The 16,888-nt window shown below is 49.7% G+C and overlaps 1 protein-coding gene across 1 annotated transcript in view; it reads left to right on the top strand.

Moving 5' to 3' along the window:
* ASTN2 (astrotactin 2) overlaps positions 1-16,888 on the top strand; it is a 314,921-nt gene that overhangs the window by 283,701 nt on the left and 14,332 nt on the right. The window contains exon 20 of the mRNA XM_071574082.1: positions 1,518-1,659. Within this exon, the coding sequence (XP_071430183.1) occupies positions 1,518-1,659 (142 nt within the window). The remainder of the gene's footprint in view (positions 1-1,517; positions 1,660-16,888) is intronic.

The raw sequence follows: 16,888 nt of genomic DNA, 5'->3' as shown, positions 1-16,888 counted from the left end.
TTGAGTTCACTTGAGATTTGATATGGACCTGGGGCCGGGAGCTGGGTTGAGCTACAGAGTGACAGAACTGCCTGAAAAAGTTTGGAAAGAACAAGTCATGCTGGGAGCATTAAAATGAATAATTAAGGCTTGGATTCCTTCAGGGACGAAAAGAATTTATTGCTGCTCTTTTCTCTAGCCAAGGGGGACATTTGTTACTGAGTTGTGTATTTTGAGACAAGACGCAAATGCGGTTTGGGGGGCTGGGGACAAGGGGATTTTTTATTCTACCTGGCTAATCCAGCCTCACAGTGGGACATTCTGGGCTGGTTACACCAATGGGTTGTTCCTTACAGTCTGTACCAAGAACCTGGACTTTTGCTATGTTTCAGTAGTCCTTAGTCACTTTTGCTTTTAGAAAAGTAAAGTGCTGAGAAGGGAATTCTCCTCCTTCCTCTGCTGCGATGTCTTGACATTTCCACACACACAAGGTACCCAGCACAGCAATCTGGGCCCAGGTTTGCTTACACCAGCATAACTCTATCAGCTGCTGCAGCCCTTTATCCAATTCCCTCACTGGGAATGGGTGCACAACCAGGACAGCTGCTCTGTCCTTTTTTTCACTCCATGTTACCTTGGGCTTTCAGTTACACCGGTGTGAAATGGGAATTAAATGCAATGAGCTCTAACAGATAGACAGCCTGCCCACTGCGAGGAGACAGGTTGCACAGCAGTGGATAGTCATGCCCAAAAAGCTTAATAAATGGAGCGTTTTCAGTTTCAGCTGGGTCATGATCTAAGTGTTTAATAAGCTTTATAAACCAGAAGACCAAAAAGAAAGGGTTTTTTCAGTACTTTTAATTAGTAGGTTTCTTCGAATGCTTATAAAGAACCAAGTGTTCTTCAGCATAGCTGAAGGAGCTTCAGTCAGAGCTCCAGGAGCTGGCAGTGTGCACAAGAAAGGGAATGCAAAGTTACTGACTGTCACTGAATTAAAAAAAAAAAAAAATCCAGCACATTAAGAACAGTTCCAACCAAGCTCTAAAAACATTTCTTTTCCTACTAATCTAACATAGCAGAAACACGTTTTGCTGTCACAGGTGGTTTTTGGAAAAGGCTATGCCCCGTTTCAGAGCTGAATGTGCAGCAAGGGCAGAAGAGCCTTGTTCAGCCAGGCTTCCAGCTCTTTCGGGGACCTGGAGCCCTTCCTTGGGTGGTGGTTCTGCCTCCACTGTCTTCAGTGAGCCCATATGTTCCCTCTGTGTGCTGTGAGTGCACCCACTGCTGTCCAAGCAGTGACTTGGCCATGGCCTGGATTCCTGCAATGGGTCCTTGTCATGGCCCAGGTGCATCTCCTACTTTCTTTGTCCATAGGTGACATTCTCCATATAGACTTGGGACATCCATAGCCACAGCCAGGTAGAGTTTGTTGATTGCCTGTGCTGTGTAGAGATGTTCATGCAGTGATTTTTAAATGATCAGCAGTGGTTTTGCACCTGTACTAATGTTTTGGTCTTGCTCATCTCTTTGCTCTCCAGGAGAATCCTTGAGCTTTGCAGATGATTTGCTTTCTGGCCTTGCGACATCCTGTGTGGCAGCAGGTCGGAGCCATGGAGATGTCCCTGAAACCAGCCTCTATTCAGTCATTTTCAAGTGCCTGGAACCAGATGGTCTGTACAAGTAAGGAAAAGCATGTGGGGAGGTGCTGGGGACAAGGAAAGTTGTCCAGTGCTGTTATTTAATTTTTATTGACTTTTTCGGTCAGCACTGCATAACACCAGACACTGGGCAAATGTTGAGACTCTTCCCATTGCTTTGAGTGTTACACTCAGATGGTGAAATGGAAAACTAGTGTGTGTCAATAAAGCATTGGAGGCACTGGGAATCAGTGGGAGACTTGAGAATAACTCCCAGTTTCAGTATTCTGGGCTTGCAGGTCCATGCCTGGTGGAAAGGTTTGTCTCGCATGGAAGAACTGAGCTGATGTGGTAAGATTGGAGCAAGTTGCCAAGTGCCTGGTGGGCTGAAATAGATGTCAAAAGTGTGACAGATGCGTCTATAAGTTGCTTTTTCTATTAGTAGGACACATATAGCAGATCAGAGAGACCAAATCCCTCTGCCCACCACTCAGTTATTTTGGCAGGGGTGACTGACCATGCCTATGCTGGTGGCAGTTGTGCACTTGACTCTTCTGAGATACTCTCTGAGCACATGGGGTTGGATTTTCTGTTTGAGTCCCGTGGAATAATTAGTTTCCAAAGCAAAGGGAAAATGTCAGGAACTTCTCCTTCAGTATTGTTGGGAGGAGGTCTGGGCTTTCCAATGTGGCTCATTAGCCAGGGGATCCTCTTTCTTGAGAGGAATATCAGGATGCAGAGCAATAAGAGAGGAAAAATAGAGAAAAAAGGCAAGGAGACAGAGGAGAGACAGAGTAAGCAAGAGAGAAACACCCAGGGCTTAATGTCAGAGTGACTGCAATAATTAAAACACATTTTGTAGTGAGTAATGAAACTTTTTATGGGACCACAAAAGCATTTAAAGCAAGAGCTGGCAAATAGTCTGTCAGCGAGAACTTTTTAAGACCTTGATTAATACTTTCCCTTTGCCTCCCACTCCACCACCCCCCAGTTAAGTATGTTGACAGCCTCTGAAGCCTTTATTGCGCATCCCTGGAGCAGGGCTGTCTCCAGGAGCGGGCTCCGAGTGGTACCTCTTGCCATTTAATAATTGCAACTGTTTTCTTGTTAAATATCTATAATGCATAAATATAATTATTAATATCTCTGGGAACTGGGCTGCCCTGAAAAGGTGCCAGGGAGAGGCTGGAGCGACCGCAGAGCTCGTTAATAACCCAGCGCCCATAAAACTGGCCAGTTGTGAGCTCTCAGCCGGTTGGCTCCCGACTGCCAGGGGCACTGGGAGAGGGAAGAGCTGCTGGGTTTCATGGAGGCTGCTGCCACGGTGAGCACACTGAGCTGGGAGCCAGCAGGTCTGGCTCTTGGGCAGCCCAGGCTGCCAAATCATCTTCCCCATCTGCCAAGCAGTGATAATTGCGCTCACCCATCACTTAAGGGGCTCTGTGATCTAATTCCTGATGTCTGCAAAGGGCTGGGAGAGCCTTGGGTGGAAGATGGAGGGCTTTGTCCAGGGTTTTGTCATTCCTGTGGCTAAAGCCAGGCTTCTGCTTCCCAGTGATGAGGCTCATTTCCATGGAGGGGATAAGCAGAGCCAGCAATGCCCCGTGTCCTGGGGGTGACTGTGGGCAGCTCCTGCTCTGTGGGTGCCTTTGGGCTAGGGACAGTAGCTTTTGTGGGGAGCTGTGGCTGCAGGCAGCCAGCAGGCAGCAGTCCCCTGGCACCAGGGAGCTTTGGAGCTCATCTTCTGTGGGGACAGGCCCTGGGATGATGCACAGTGTTGGCTCCTTCCCACAGCTAATGCTCAGCAGGGCATGACACTCCATTCCCATGGCTATGCAAATGTAAGCACATATGGATGGACTCATGTCCATGTTGGCACCTCTGGGGCTTGGACCCACACTCCTGGGCATCCAAAACCAGTGCATGTAGGCACACTACAGCCCACCCTACTCGGTGCCTGCTGCTGCCTGCCCCAGCACAGCAGTGTGGACTGATAACCCCCTGCTCCACGTGTTTGCACATGTGCCGTGGGTGCTGCATATCCAACACACACGTTTGCTCCAACCTGGGACCTTACCAGCACGTGTTTACTGAGCATTCTCAAATATACAGGCACCCACATTAAATATTCCTGCTCAGATGTCCACACAGTTGCAACACAGCGTGAAGAAAGCCAGAGCAGTGAAATGTGAGGCTGATGCTTCTCTGCACCCGCACAGATGGAACAACAACACAAACACGGGCATGGGGTCATTTCTTAAATTGAATTTCTTCTGCTCGTTTCATTTGTTTCTGTGGAAAAATAGCTATCTTGTAGAGCTCCAGGCTGGATATAATCCTGATTATAGCCACTCGCAGGGCCCTGTACTGTTGTCTAGGCTATGAGGTGAGCACACAGTCTGCAGCATAAGAGGTCTTCAAAAACAAGTTACTTGCTTGTGCAGTAGTCTGAGGGTATCATGTAAAACAAGCAAGGGGACTGTGAGATTATGGAAATCTCTTCTGCTCTGTAAATGTGTTGGACACCACATCCCTTTTCTTCTGTGGTACCTACAGCAATTACACTCTGCTGTGGACCATTTGTTTGGAGTATTACCAGCCTGAGATCAAAGCCAGGCTGGAGTATGAAAACAATCCCAAAAAATGCTGTACAAGCAAACAAATAAACAAAGTTTGATTGATTCCTCTGCTTTTGAGACTTCTGTAATTCCAAAACGTAAACTAACAAAAGGAGAACTAATTTCTTTGTCCTTTGTAATTCCAGTCTGATGAAAATATGATTCCTGTCAGCCTTTTCTTCCTCTTGCTGTAGCATGTTGGAGTTGAGATGCCCTGTCCCTGCACAGAGAGTTTCCCAAGGGAAGGTAGACTGTGTCAGCAAAGACTCATGTGCTCCTTAGGCTTGTGTACACGTGGGGACACTCTCACTGGCCTGTCACACATGGATCCACATCTATGGGAATCTGTGCTGCAGTCATGGAAATGCACTCATGTGCATGCACACAGGGATACTGAGGATGGTCCTTGAAGACTGTCAAGTTTGGTTGAAGTTCTTAAAATGTCTTATATTCTTGTGAAATGCATCACAGGAGAAGGGATTGCTGTCCCCCAAGGGCAGCTAGACCAGAACAGACTGTCAAGCTTCCTCCCAGGTGGATCTGGAGGAGAATGGGCAGAGGGAGAGATGTCTGTGTATCTGTTCAGTGCTTACCTTGCATGGACCAGCCAGCCCAGACAGCAGCCAATGCCACTCAGACTGATGGTTTGGGAGCCTGGGAGCACCATGCTGTGACAAGCTCTTGTGATGGACCAAGCACCAAACACCAGTCAAGAAAAACGGTGCTGACTTATCTCAAAGGTCAGACTCAGCCTGGAGGACAGAACACCCTTCAAACCCATCTGATCTCTTCACTAAGGAGACATGAGCTTCCCTTGTGTATCCCACAGCCTTTGTGAGCCTTCAGGCCAGCTCATCCATCTCATCTCCTCACCCAATCACTTGAGCAGTGCTTGGGGATGCCTCATCACTAAGCTGTACCTGCTCAGCTGCTGAAAGCAGCTTTGCCAGCCCAGCATGTTCATTTCAGATACTTGAGGAGACACCAAGTACTCCTCAGCCAAAAAGGGAAATTTTGGAAAGGGAGGTGAAAACCCTCTCCAGCTCCTCAATGGAGCTGCAGTGCAAACACACCAACCTCTTCCCTGCGACACAGATACTATAATTATAGATTAGATTAAATCCCAGTGTTTCACTTTATTTACATTCCTGACCTAGCCTATTCATTTCCAGTGTTTGTGCCAAGAATCAGCACAAAATTTACTGGAAATAATATGGGAGTCATCAGGATTCCTTCCAGAGCCTTTCCTTGGAGTGTGTTCATGTGCTGAGAAGGAGCCTCAACTTTACATTCCCTTTGCTGGCTCAGATGGGGTTTCCCCCAGGGTGATCCTGAACCAGCTCAAAGGCCCTGGGAGAGTGTGTTTCAGGGGTGCTGGAAAGTTGGAAACCCCATCCTAGGGGATGACAATCCATGACTGATGTTGGATGGAAACAGATTCAGTCAGACAACACAAGGGCTCCTGTCTGCAGCCAAGACCCACCATGTCCTGCCCAGCCAGACTCATCCTCTGTGAGGTCTGAGGGCCATTGCCAGCATCGCCAGGCCTCTGGCATTGTATGATGGATAACACTTGACAACCTTTTCTGTGGTGAACTTAAGGAAAGAGGCAGAGGTGTGGAGTAGGGAGAACCCATCATAGCACAGAGAGGCAGTGACTGCAATTCCACAAGCTGAACACGCTGGAGGAGCTGGCCCGGAGCAAGGCTGATTAATGCTGAGTGACCTCTGCCTTGTGCATAGCTGGGATAAAAAGTGGAATGGAAACCCATGGTTCTCTAGAGTGTGTTAATGCTGGCAGCAGTCTGCTGTGCTGCTCCTTATATGATACTAATTGTTATTGTTGGTCTTTCGTCAGGAAGAAACGTGAATGAGCACTGCAGCAATTGGAGACAGATCCCAAATAGCTCAGTGGCATGGGTTAAAACACATCTGTTACAGCCCTTGGCCGAGTCCCCCGTGTGCACAGGAGCTGTGCTGCTTCATTGAATCCACCTCTCCTATTCCTCATGCTCTCCAGCTTCCCTAAGCTGAGCAGTGTATGGCTGTAGTTTCTCCTCAGGCATTCTTGGCTTGCGGAAGCTCAAACAAGGCAAGTCAGGAGTTGAACAAGTGTTTGCTAAATCCCAGCCCTGTGCTCCAAATGCAGGCTTGTCCTTCCTCAGCAGTTCAGTGCTTTTTCAGAACCAGGCTGCTCAAATGCTGGCTTGGGCGTGTGGTTATTTTTGCTGAACTAGTCCAGCATGGAACTGTCTGGGCTCATCTGGGCTATGTGTGGATCACTACCATGGAGGGGGCCCCATGGTCTGTACAGGGAGGTCAGGGGCTCAGCAGGAGATAATCTTTCTTTCTGCTGATATTAATGAAGCATCTAATCCAGAAAAACCTGCATTGTGCCACTGCCTTGGAGCCACTGGTTGTGTTCATCAGATGTCCATGGTACAGAGCACCTTTGTCCTGAGGGCTGGAAAGCTGAGGGCCATGTTGAACTGGTCCTTATAGCACAGTTTGAACCCTCTCTACTTCTACCCCACGAGGAATTCCCTGCTTATTATCTTGTAGGGAAGAAGTGGGTGAGAAGGAAGGCAAATGTTCTTGTTGGTGTGTCCTAACTAAGGAAGCTGAGAAAGGGGGATGTAGGACATTCCTGAAGCTCTTTATTGGGGCGAGGGATGGCCTTGCTCAACTTCACATAAGTATATAAGCACTTGAGGACAGCAGTTAAGAAAATGGATATTTTGGTCAGGGGATTAAGTGATGCTTCCTGCACAAAATTAGTCTCTTCCTAATTTTCTCATGCAGTCTGGGACACAGGTACCCAAGAGCAGGAAGTTTGGCAGCTGCCCTGCACCCAGTGGCAACTCAACCTGATATCTGCAGACAATTTAAGACTTTAATCAGCTAGTTTAAGCCTTCAGGAGTGACCAAGAACAACACAGCTCTATCCATAAATGTGTTTGAGGAAGGATGTGACAGGTTGCTCTTGTTTCCAGGTGTTCTGTCACTCCTACACTCATAGGTCTTACCTAAACCCAGAGCCATCCCCACAGCCCAGGGGGTCACTCAGCTCAGGTAGACTCTGGATGGAACCTCACATTCCAAATGCTGGAGATATTTGGCAGTGATGCAAATCCAAATTAGTCGTAAGCTAATCCTACTTGTCCTTTTCAGTCACACTCTTTGAGAAAAGTTTGGATGCCATGACCTACAGGATCTGTTCCAGCTCAGCCCAGCATGTGCATTTATCTCATATATGGCTTCAAGTCCATAAAACTAGTTAAACTTCTTTTGGTTTCGTTTTTCCAAACGACACCAGCAGCACATCCCAGTCCATCATTTTCTTGTAACAGCAACAGGACATAGAGTCCTTCACCACCAGCCTTGTATCCCAGAGAACACTGTGTTACTTTGTGTGCATGTGTGTACTTAAAAAAAATAAATAAATCTCTTAATCTCTGAGCTGCGCAGAACATTACATCAGTAAGCACCAACCTCCTGGTTGTGCCAAACTGGAGTTTATCAGCACACAGTGACCTCTCCAGCTCTGCTACCCCTTCTCCCCCTCAGGGCCACAGGCAAAACAGGGATTTTCTGCAGGGAGTCTGTCACAAGGGAGCTGTGCAGGCAATGGAGCCCCTGTTCTGGTGGTTGCTGAACTCGTCTGCTTTCTAGTAGTTCTCAAATGACCTTTAATTTATTCCTTGGGTTAAATGGCCTTTAACTTATTACTTGGGTTTGGGGATTGTTTTTCCCCTGCAAAAGCAGCTTGCTTGTATTTTCTTAGTTTGAGGATACTGAGTGCATCTGGGCTTTTCTGTGCTGATCCTGTCTTTGATTGTGGGGTCTGGCCCAGACCCCATCCAGCTGATGGGAGTTGTTATTCCCGAGACCTCAACTTCACAAGTTCATAGAGACATTGCATGTCTCAAGTTACATTTGTGCTTAGATAGTCCCTGCTGCAGAACCTGTGTTTGCAAAAGCAGCCAGTGAATTCAGAAGCCTCTGTTTTGAAGGCATCATCTTCAAGGCTTCATAGACAGAGTCACAGCTCCTGTTGGCTTCAGCTGAATTTGCACCAGAGTAAAAGAGAGACCTCAAAAAAGTAACTTCAAAGTAGCTGCTTCTTCCTCAGTTTTCCCACCTGTAGAAATCTGAGCTACACCCTTTGCTGGGTTTCCAATACAGTGAGGAAATCCATAATAAAATGGGAGAGAAAGACGAGGCACAGCTTCTGGGTTGCATCCATGTGGCAAGGTGAGAATTGCCATGGGTGACGTTCCCTGCTAAGCTACGGCCCACTTGATCTCTGCTTGGTCACCCCAATCTCATGCCACCTTGTACTGCCAAAGGTATTTCCTTGGACTACCTTCAGAGCAATTGCTTCCAGCACAAGTGCCCTCATTGCTTCTGGTCACCTCACACACACACACTCGCTTCCCTCGTCAGGAATGAGATAAATTTGATTATACAGCAATATGGTTTCTGTTATGAGAAGGGGAAAGAAAATACCCTGGCTTTCACTGAAAACCCTTGGAGCCAAAGCTTATGTCATGATTTAAATGTTTCTGAAAAGAAAAAAAAAGAAGTAGGATCTCAGAGTTGCTGCTTGTTCAGGGGATGGTGGATGGAGGGGTCAGTGGGGTCCTGTTTTCACTGGATGAGCTGATGGAGTTGGGTGTGGAGACTTTCTGCCCTGGCAGGAAGGGGTGTGAAGGGAGCCCCATTGTAGGCTGCCCAAGGCTGGGTCACAGAGACCTGCTTTTCCAAACACCTGGGCAGCCAGCCAGTACAGTGAGGGGGGCTTGGGTGCACCTTGCCACAGCTCTGGGCTGTCATGTCCCTGAATCAGGGTCTGTGGCTTGTCTTCCATCTCTTCTCCTCTTGAATTCTGCCAGGGCAGCACATGGCAGCAGCAACCTAAGCTAGGTCTGGAACATTTTCTCCTTCTTTCTGAGCATCTCTAACAACCCTGCAGCTATGGGAATGGCCTCAGATCCTAATCTCATTGCACAACCCCAAACAGAAGGCCCTGCCACCAGGCTGGGATACTTACCATGTTTTATTTCTCTCTGGTTTGCATCATTGCAACATCTCAGTCTTTCAGCCTTTCTGTGACAGAGAATAGGGGGATGTATCCTGCACACAGGAGACTCTGCACACCCCAGCACTGTTTCTCACATGGGGCAGGGGATACTGGAGAGACCCAGACCAGAGGGCTGGGGGAACCTCTCAGACAAAGCACCTCAAACCAAACCACTTTCTTCAGCGGCCTTTGACATGTCACCACTAATGTCAGAGAAAGGATTTCAAGCCATTTCAGCTGCCACAAGTGGTAGCCTTGGTCCTGCATTGCACCTCCCTTCTTGCAGGAGAACCCATCCTACATGGACAAGGATCCCTGGCTTACTCCATAGTCTTTGGGTAAAATCATGGCCAGACCCTGGTCTTAGTAGCCTCTGAGTGTGCAGCTGTATTTGGAGGTGTTTGGTGAAGACACTTGTGGTTATGGTTGTTTGGACCACAGTGGGATGAAGTGGCTGCTTAGTCCCACACTGGCAGGTGAAGCAAACTCTTTACTCCAGGCTTTCCATGTCATTGTAGCCAAGAGCACCCCAGAGAATGGGATATCATAAATAGTCCTGAAGCCCAGAAAATGCTACACCTCGAGTGCCCCCCCATATCACAGTCCCCAGTCAGCAGCTTGCAGTGACACCCCAATGGCTCTTCCATTGCCTATCCAAACCCACCTACTCCGTGCTCCAGCAGAGCTACCCCAGTGAAGCCTACCCTATGGAATGAAGCCTAGCCCATGGTGTCAAGCCCACCCCATGGTGTCAAGCCCACCTGCATCACCCCACACACAGCTCCCAGCTCTTGCAGGCCACCTCCAGCTCTCAGCTCTGTCCCTGGCTCATACCTGCTGGCCTGTCATACGCTGAATTGTTTTCCAAGTGGAAATATGAGTTGAAGTATTAACTCCACAAGGGCCTTTCCGTGCAATGCACCGGGATTAAATATTTATGTTGGCAAAAAGCATGTAATAGGCAGCTCCAGATCAGAGATAATGAAATTGAGGTGTGTGGAGAAAGCAGGGGGAGGCAGGGGGCTTGCAGGAGCAGACAGGAGAGGGACTCAAGTGGGTTGAAGTATGTGCCTGGGCTATTACTTTTGATTTTATTAATACCCCACCTGTTTGTGGGGGAACCCCAACCCCATTGCTGGGAGCTCTGCAGTGTACAAGGGAGTGCAGAGATCAGCCATTGGCATTCCTTGTGTGCACACCAGCATCAGGCTGGAGGAATTGTCACCCAGGTGACTCTAACTTCAAGCTAAGGAGAGGCAGGGACTGTCCTGAAGAAAGTGGCTGGGTGGAGAGGAGCGAGGGATGGGACCCTCTTTGTGTCATCTGCAAATGATGTATGATCCTAAATCATTAATGGTGATATAGGATCCCTCGCTCTTCCAAACCACTGCAGTCAAGGTTATTTATCGGTGGCTGTATCCAATTGGGCGGCAATGTGGTTTGGATTATACGGAGGGTTCCTGATCAGGTCAGAAGGATGCTCATGGCAGCAACCACAGCAGGTCAAGCAGGGACATCCCTCTGAACCTCCATGGTGGGTGTTAGTGAAGAGCTCTGCCAGGATGGACAGCAGGGACCGGTCAGAGGTGAGGGGCTGGAAGGGTGCTGGGTGATGAATCCACTCCTGCAACACAGGATGAAAACAAGAAGCACAGGCAATGGCAAAGGCTGCTGCTCTTTCCCAATTCATTATTTTTATGAGACAACAACAACATCTCCCTCTTTCCACCCAACAACAAGTATCGCAGAAGGCAGTGCATGGGGTGGTGAGTCCCGCGTGGTGCTGTGGGACCTTGGCCAGCCATGGAGCCTCCAGGGAGGTATGAAACGAGGCATGAATGGAGTGTTAGGAGAGAATGGAAACTCTCCACTGGCTCCCAGGCTGGCTCTCTTGCGGGGGGTCCCTTGCTCACGACGACAGCGCTGCCTCTCATAAACACGCATTTCCTCATCCCCGTTTGTTTCTCTCTCTTGTGCAATCTCTTGTACCAGACGGGAATGGGAGTGAGTCCCACTGGTACGTGAATGCGTTACAAAAAACCTTCCCACCCTGCCACCAACGAAGTACTGAGAAATAACAACAGGGTTTAAGAGGAAAAAAAAAAAAAAGAGAAAGAAAAGAAAGATGGGGGGAGCTGGATGGATTTGCTACTGGCCATGAGTTATTGTTCTGAGTGTAAACTCATGGGCATGGCTATGCTGGCAGCTTGCAGCATCAACCAGCACTCAGCTCTACTGCACTCAGTGCTCTGCATCCCTCTGGGAAATGGATGCTCCTTCCCCAAATGATTTTGCTTGGTGAAAAACATGGGACAAAAATAGGGGCAGAGTAACTTGGCTGAGATCACATAGTGCTTAAATCAAAAGATATCCCAGCTCCAGCCTACCCAACACTGCTCTCTGTGATGGATTGTTTCATTTGGGGTGTGTGAGCGGCCCTGCTGCTGGCAGTCCCTGGGTATAGGCCAGGCTGCCCTTTCCAATCCACACCGCTGCAACAGAGCACAGCCAGGAGAGATGTGATGCCAGGTGTGAGAGCAAGGGCAAGTTCCACCATCAAGCACATTTTCTGGACTGGTGGTGGAGGTTAGAAGGTCTCCTGGACCTGGGCTGATGGACCAGGGATGGCAGATCCATGTGTTAGCTGTAGCTGTAGAGGAAGAAAAGCTGCTGGGAGTTGCAATCCTTCCCTACAGAGGGAAAAACAATGGAAGAAACCTGAAGGTAGTGATGGCTCCAGAGAAGCATTTGCAGGAGAGCAGAGCTGGCTCCACACCTCTGGAAGCTCGCAGGAACAGTCACTGTAAAGATATGGGGCTCTCCCATGGTCCAGAACAGCGGGTCTCCAGTCCTGGTTTGTGGGGGTGCCAGTGCTCTGGCTCTGGGCTGGTTGGCTGTATAGCCATCGTTTCAATAAAGAAATGATTAAAAGAGGGTGGGGAGCGGGGGAAAGAAAACCCCAAAACATCTGTTTTACTTCAAATCAGGGAAGATTCCTTTGCTTGCAAGGAATGTGTAAATCACGCCGGGCTGGGAGATGTACATAACCCTGCCTGAAAGCTCCCCTGCACTTCAAACGAATTCTAACGTGCTTACTGGGATTTTGTTTTTATTATTTGTTTCAGGGCTCCCCCTCGTCCTACCCTTTGCCCTCCCTGTCTGCCTGACAGAGCTGTGAGAATGTCCTGTCCCTCAGGGACCTTGGGACACTGGGACAGTGGGAAGTGGGCACCACAGACTTAGCTGGCACCCTTCTGCCAGGGCTGGCTGGCAAACAGCATCCCTGCCTGCTGACATCCCCGTGCTGGCATTGTGAGGCCATTGCAGGGTCCTGATGGTGGCCCTTGAGCCCCCACAGGGCACAGGGCACAGATGCCTCTTGCTCAGAGTCTGGCACATTGGGATCGTGCCTGGGATGCTGTGAGAGCAGGAGCAGAGGGTTCCTCTCCTCCCAGCCATTCCCCTGTGTGTGTTATTATTGTGGGGCTTTGTTTTGCACAGTTTCCTGTGGAGGGTGAAGCCAGGGCTGGCCAACAGTGGGACAAACCTCATGGAGACAGATCAAGAGCTCTGCTTGCAGGGATGCACAACCACCTCCCTGTGCCAACTTACTAAGGTGACTGTCCCCTCACCACCCTCAGGCCTAGGACAGGCTCTGCTCCCTGTGGCCAGTGCTTCTCTTTGCCTTTCTTCTGAGGCTGCTGAGCAGGAGGCCCTATTGTGCTGGCTTATATAAGAACAGTCAGCCACTGACTTGCTTACCATGGACCACCCACTACTCCTCAGATGACACTGTCTTTTGAAGTCGCTACCAGCCTGGGCTGGATTTCAACCAGCAGCCCAGATGGAAGCCAAGCCCCCAGGAGAATGAGAAGAAGCCCTACCAAGGGGATCTCCAGGGCTAGCAAGCTGTGGAGTGTCTGGTTCTTGTTTAGAGGGACTATGAGGTTGGGAGGGGCAAGCATTTCCCAATTTGCTGAGGGTCATGACCATTTCCCCAGGGCTAGTGATGGCCAAGCTCTGCAGAGCGTTGGTAGGTTGAGCGGCGGGTATGGTTAGCTGTGAACATTCCCATTGTGGAGCTCTCTGCAGGGGTCCAGGGCTTTGCTTGTCTCTCCTTTCTCCTTGGCACAACTTGAGGAAGAGTTTGATTTATTCCCTCTGTCCTTCTGAGCTGAGCCTGCTCATCTCCTGCAGCTGCAGGCACCCCGAGCACTGCTGTCTCTTTATGGAGGAGGACAAGAGCCATCCCATGAATAGCTCAAGGAAGTTACTAAAGGGATGTGTCACTCTTGGGATACCCAGCTGGCATAAAGGACACTGTCAGATGAGGCTGAAATCCCCCTACCCAAAGATCAGGGCAAAGACAGGCAAAACCTTGGAGTAATTACTTATGCCTAAACTCGTAACCTTAGCAGAGCTGGAATTGGGAACTCTGCATGTCCATGGCTCAAGGAACAGGAGTGGGGTGCCCCAGACTCATGGGGAGAGCAGCAGGTATTGCACAGGAGAGAGAGAGGATGTGGCTGCTGCCAGGAGATACCCTGCCCTGGGGAGCTGGAGGGATTAGTGGGCACTGCAGTGCCCATGTGAAGGCTGAGGCAGGACCTGAGGCACATGTGTGATGCAGAGCCTGAGGAAAGCCCTGCCTGTGCTGTGCCCAGGACAGGCTGATCCATCAGCAGCTCTTGCTGACACTCTGCAGCCAGAGAGGGACCAGCTCCTGCAGTTGGCAGCTCGGGCATCAACCTAAGCTGTGGCTGGGAGGAACTGTTCCAGCAGCACAGGCAGGCAGAGGCAACTCATCTGACCTTTGTTCAAGGGCTTTGTTGGGGATGTTCTGGTGAGTCCCAGCAGAAGGGGACTCTGGCACTCCACAGACTAACGAGCTGCTGTTGCTTCACTGGAGACAAAAGCACCAGCCTGCAGTGGCTTATTACCACCTCCTTCTGGTGCTTCACTCCACCAAAAGATGTCAGAATTCGCATCCTGGGTAACATGGGACCTTCTCTGACCTTTCCAGCAAGTGGGGGGAACACCTTGCCTTGAGCCCTGAGACAGACAGTGAAGATTGTGAAGAGTTGAGCCAGTTCTTGCTGTATTGCCTTTATAAGCACATCTGCAAATCTTCATCCTCACAGCCAGCGGGATGAAAGCAAGGACGTGACTGCCAAGAAATATGGACCTCAAACATCCTCTATTCATCCTCCCCAATGCTGGTAATTCAATTCCATGGTGATCCTGCTTTTTCTGCCATCATTCTGTCTTCACAGTTAGGGGACCATCCCTGTGGGACACCCTAGAGTTCTGCTGGGGCATCTCCAAGCTAATAAAAGCCTCCTTGCTCCTTAGAGCATGCCTAGGAGCTGAAGCCCCAGGGTTGCAACATCGAGTGTGTTAATGCTATCTTGTGCCAGGGCGGCTGTTTTGGGTGTGCTGTCCTGCTGCCACGCCAAGGAGCTGTTCCCTCATCCACATCCCATCTCTGTCAGGAGCTCCATGCAGTGCAGCAGCCCTTCTCCAGAGCAGCCTGCTCTGCTCTTCCTTCATGAGTGGGATAAAGCTTATCCTGAAAAGATGTACACGAAGTGAGAGGGATGAAGGAGTCATTATCTATCCTTGCAACCGCTGGAAAGACGCAGAGGGGGCAAAGGAGGGAATCATAAGGGTAAGGGAGGACAGAGACACTGCTGGTGCTTTCAGTCCCGGAGTAGTGATGAAGACACCCTGGGGATGCAGCAGCCAGGAGCACTACAGTGACCTTTCTGCACCTTCTGGAGGAAACCATGGCCTGGCTGGCATTTTCCTCTCATTTCCAGTGAAACACGTTTCCCCCTAAGGCAGTCTTGGCACTGCTGCTTGCAAGGTGTCCGTCTGGCAGAGAGGCTCCCACTGGAATCTTGGCCGTCCCACACAGGTATCATTCAGGAGCAAGGCTCCAGGGCCCCTCTGTCAAGGCCTTCTTTCACAGACATGGCAGTACTGGGAATCACTACTCTGGTGGGTTACTCACAGGGTTTCAAGGGAAATCTTAAGTTTCTGAGATGTCACAGCTGAGGCTGGGAAGATGGATGTCCTGCCAGGGATTTCTCTGTTAGGGAGACAGTGAATCCAGGCAATAGCAAGAAATAGTCAGCATTTTCAATTAATTTCTTCCTTTCTTTCCCTTTAATCCTTTGTTTGGATCTTGTTTGACAGGGATCTGAAAGAAAAAGAGGTTGACAAAGTGCTCTAAGGAGCAAGAGCTGAGTGAATCTCCATCATAGCTCAGCTCAGGTGCACAGGGGTCTGCTGTATTTGCTGAGGGGTCAGGGGACCAGTGCTCACACTTAGTCTGCTCTGGATGTTGGCTCTCCATGGCCTCGTAGCTCAGAGGGCAAGCCCAGGAGACCTGGAGCAGTGCAGTGTGCTGACCCTATGCTGTGTGAAGACACCTCTGTGTGCACAGTGGTGGGTGGGATACCGTGTCACCAAAGTGACACTGTCTCACACTGCATTCTGTAAAGCAGCAGCAATAAGTGGCCCTGCCCTCCTCCCTGGAAGCCCCTGTGAGAAGCACCACTCTCCAGTCAGGGGTTTTGAGTTGCAATTCAGGTAATCTTGCACTGCGGATAACCCTGGGTGACTTTCTTGGGATTGTCACCAAGCAAAGACGGACCTAAGGCTGTGTAAGCCTGTCCCCGGCCCCACAGCATCTCCACCTGCCCTCACTGTCTCAGAAATCAAGTCTTCTCTGCCCTTCCTCTTGATCAAGCAGCTTCTCACTGTGTAGAGCAGCCTGAGGCTGCTGCCTCCTTCCTCCAGTACTTGATGGACACTCTTTTATCCACTTCCAAAAGGAATCAGACACCCAAGGCATGTCATGGCAGGTACATTTGTTTCTCTCCATCTGACAACTGTGTTCTGGTATTGTTGGAACAGAAGCCTAATGATTAGTCTTGTAGCATTTGCTGTCCTGAAAAAATAAAAAGTGTGAACTCTGAGAGCAGTTTACTGACAGCCTCATGAATTGGTGTAATGGCAAACCTTCAATACTTCAGGGTGGCACCAGTTGCTGCTAACCTGCTCCTGATGGGAGCAGGTCAGTTGTCACAGATGGTTAAAAGAAGCCCAGTTATAAAAGGTGCTTTTCTTGGATGGTAGAACTGTCAGGAGAGCTTTCTGAAATACGTTGTTTTCAAGATTTCACTATTCACTGTTTCCTTACTGTGGAAAGGCAGAGCCAGACCCAAAGGCAATGCAGAACAGAAGACACTGGTCCTCTTCAAGCAGAGGTACAATAGATAAGCAGCAATTTGCTGGGTGGTGGTAGCAGGTTGGTGTGACCTCCCTCAGTGCGTGCAGCAGGCACTGAGCTGCTCAGAAACATCTCTTCCCCCAAGAGCTGCCCACTTTGAACTGGCACAGCCAGAGGTCACAAGCACAGCCCTTGTCCCCAGACCTGCCAACATTCCTGCCAGGCTGGATTGCTATAATGCTTGTGACAGTGTGAGCCCCAGGAAGACAGCACGAGGGTGTCCACTGCCCTGTAAGGCTTTACCCAAATCCCAAGCCTCCAGCAGGGCCTTTGG

Source organism: Pithys albifrons, chromosome 20, assembly GCF_047495875.1.
Source record: "Pithys albifrons albifrons isolate INPA30051 chromosome 20, PitAlb_v1, whole genome shotgun sequence".
Taxonomy (NCBI): Eukaryota; Metazoa; Chordata; class Aves; order Passeriformes; family Thamnophilidae; genus Pithys; species Pithys albifrons.
This window is presented reverse-complemented; position numbering and strand designations above follow the sequence as displayed.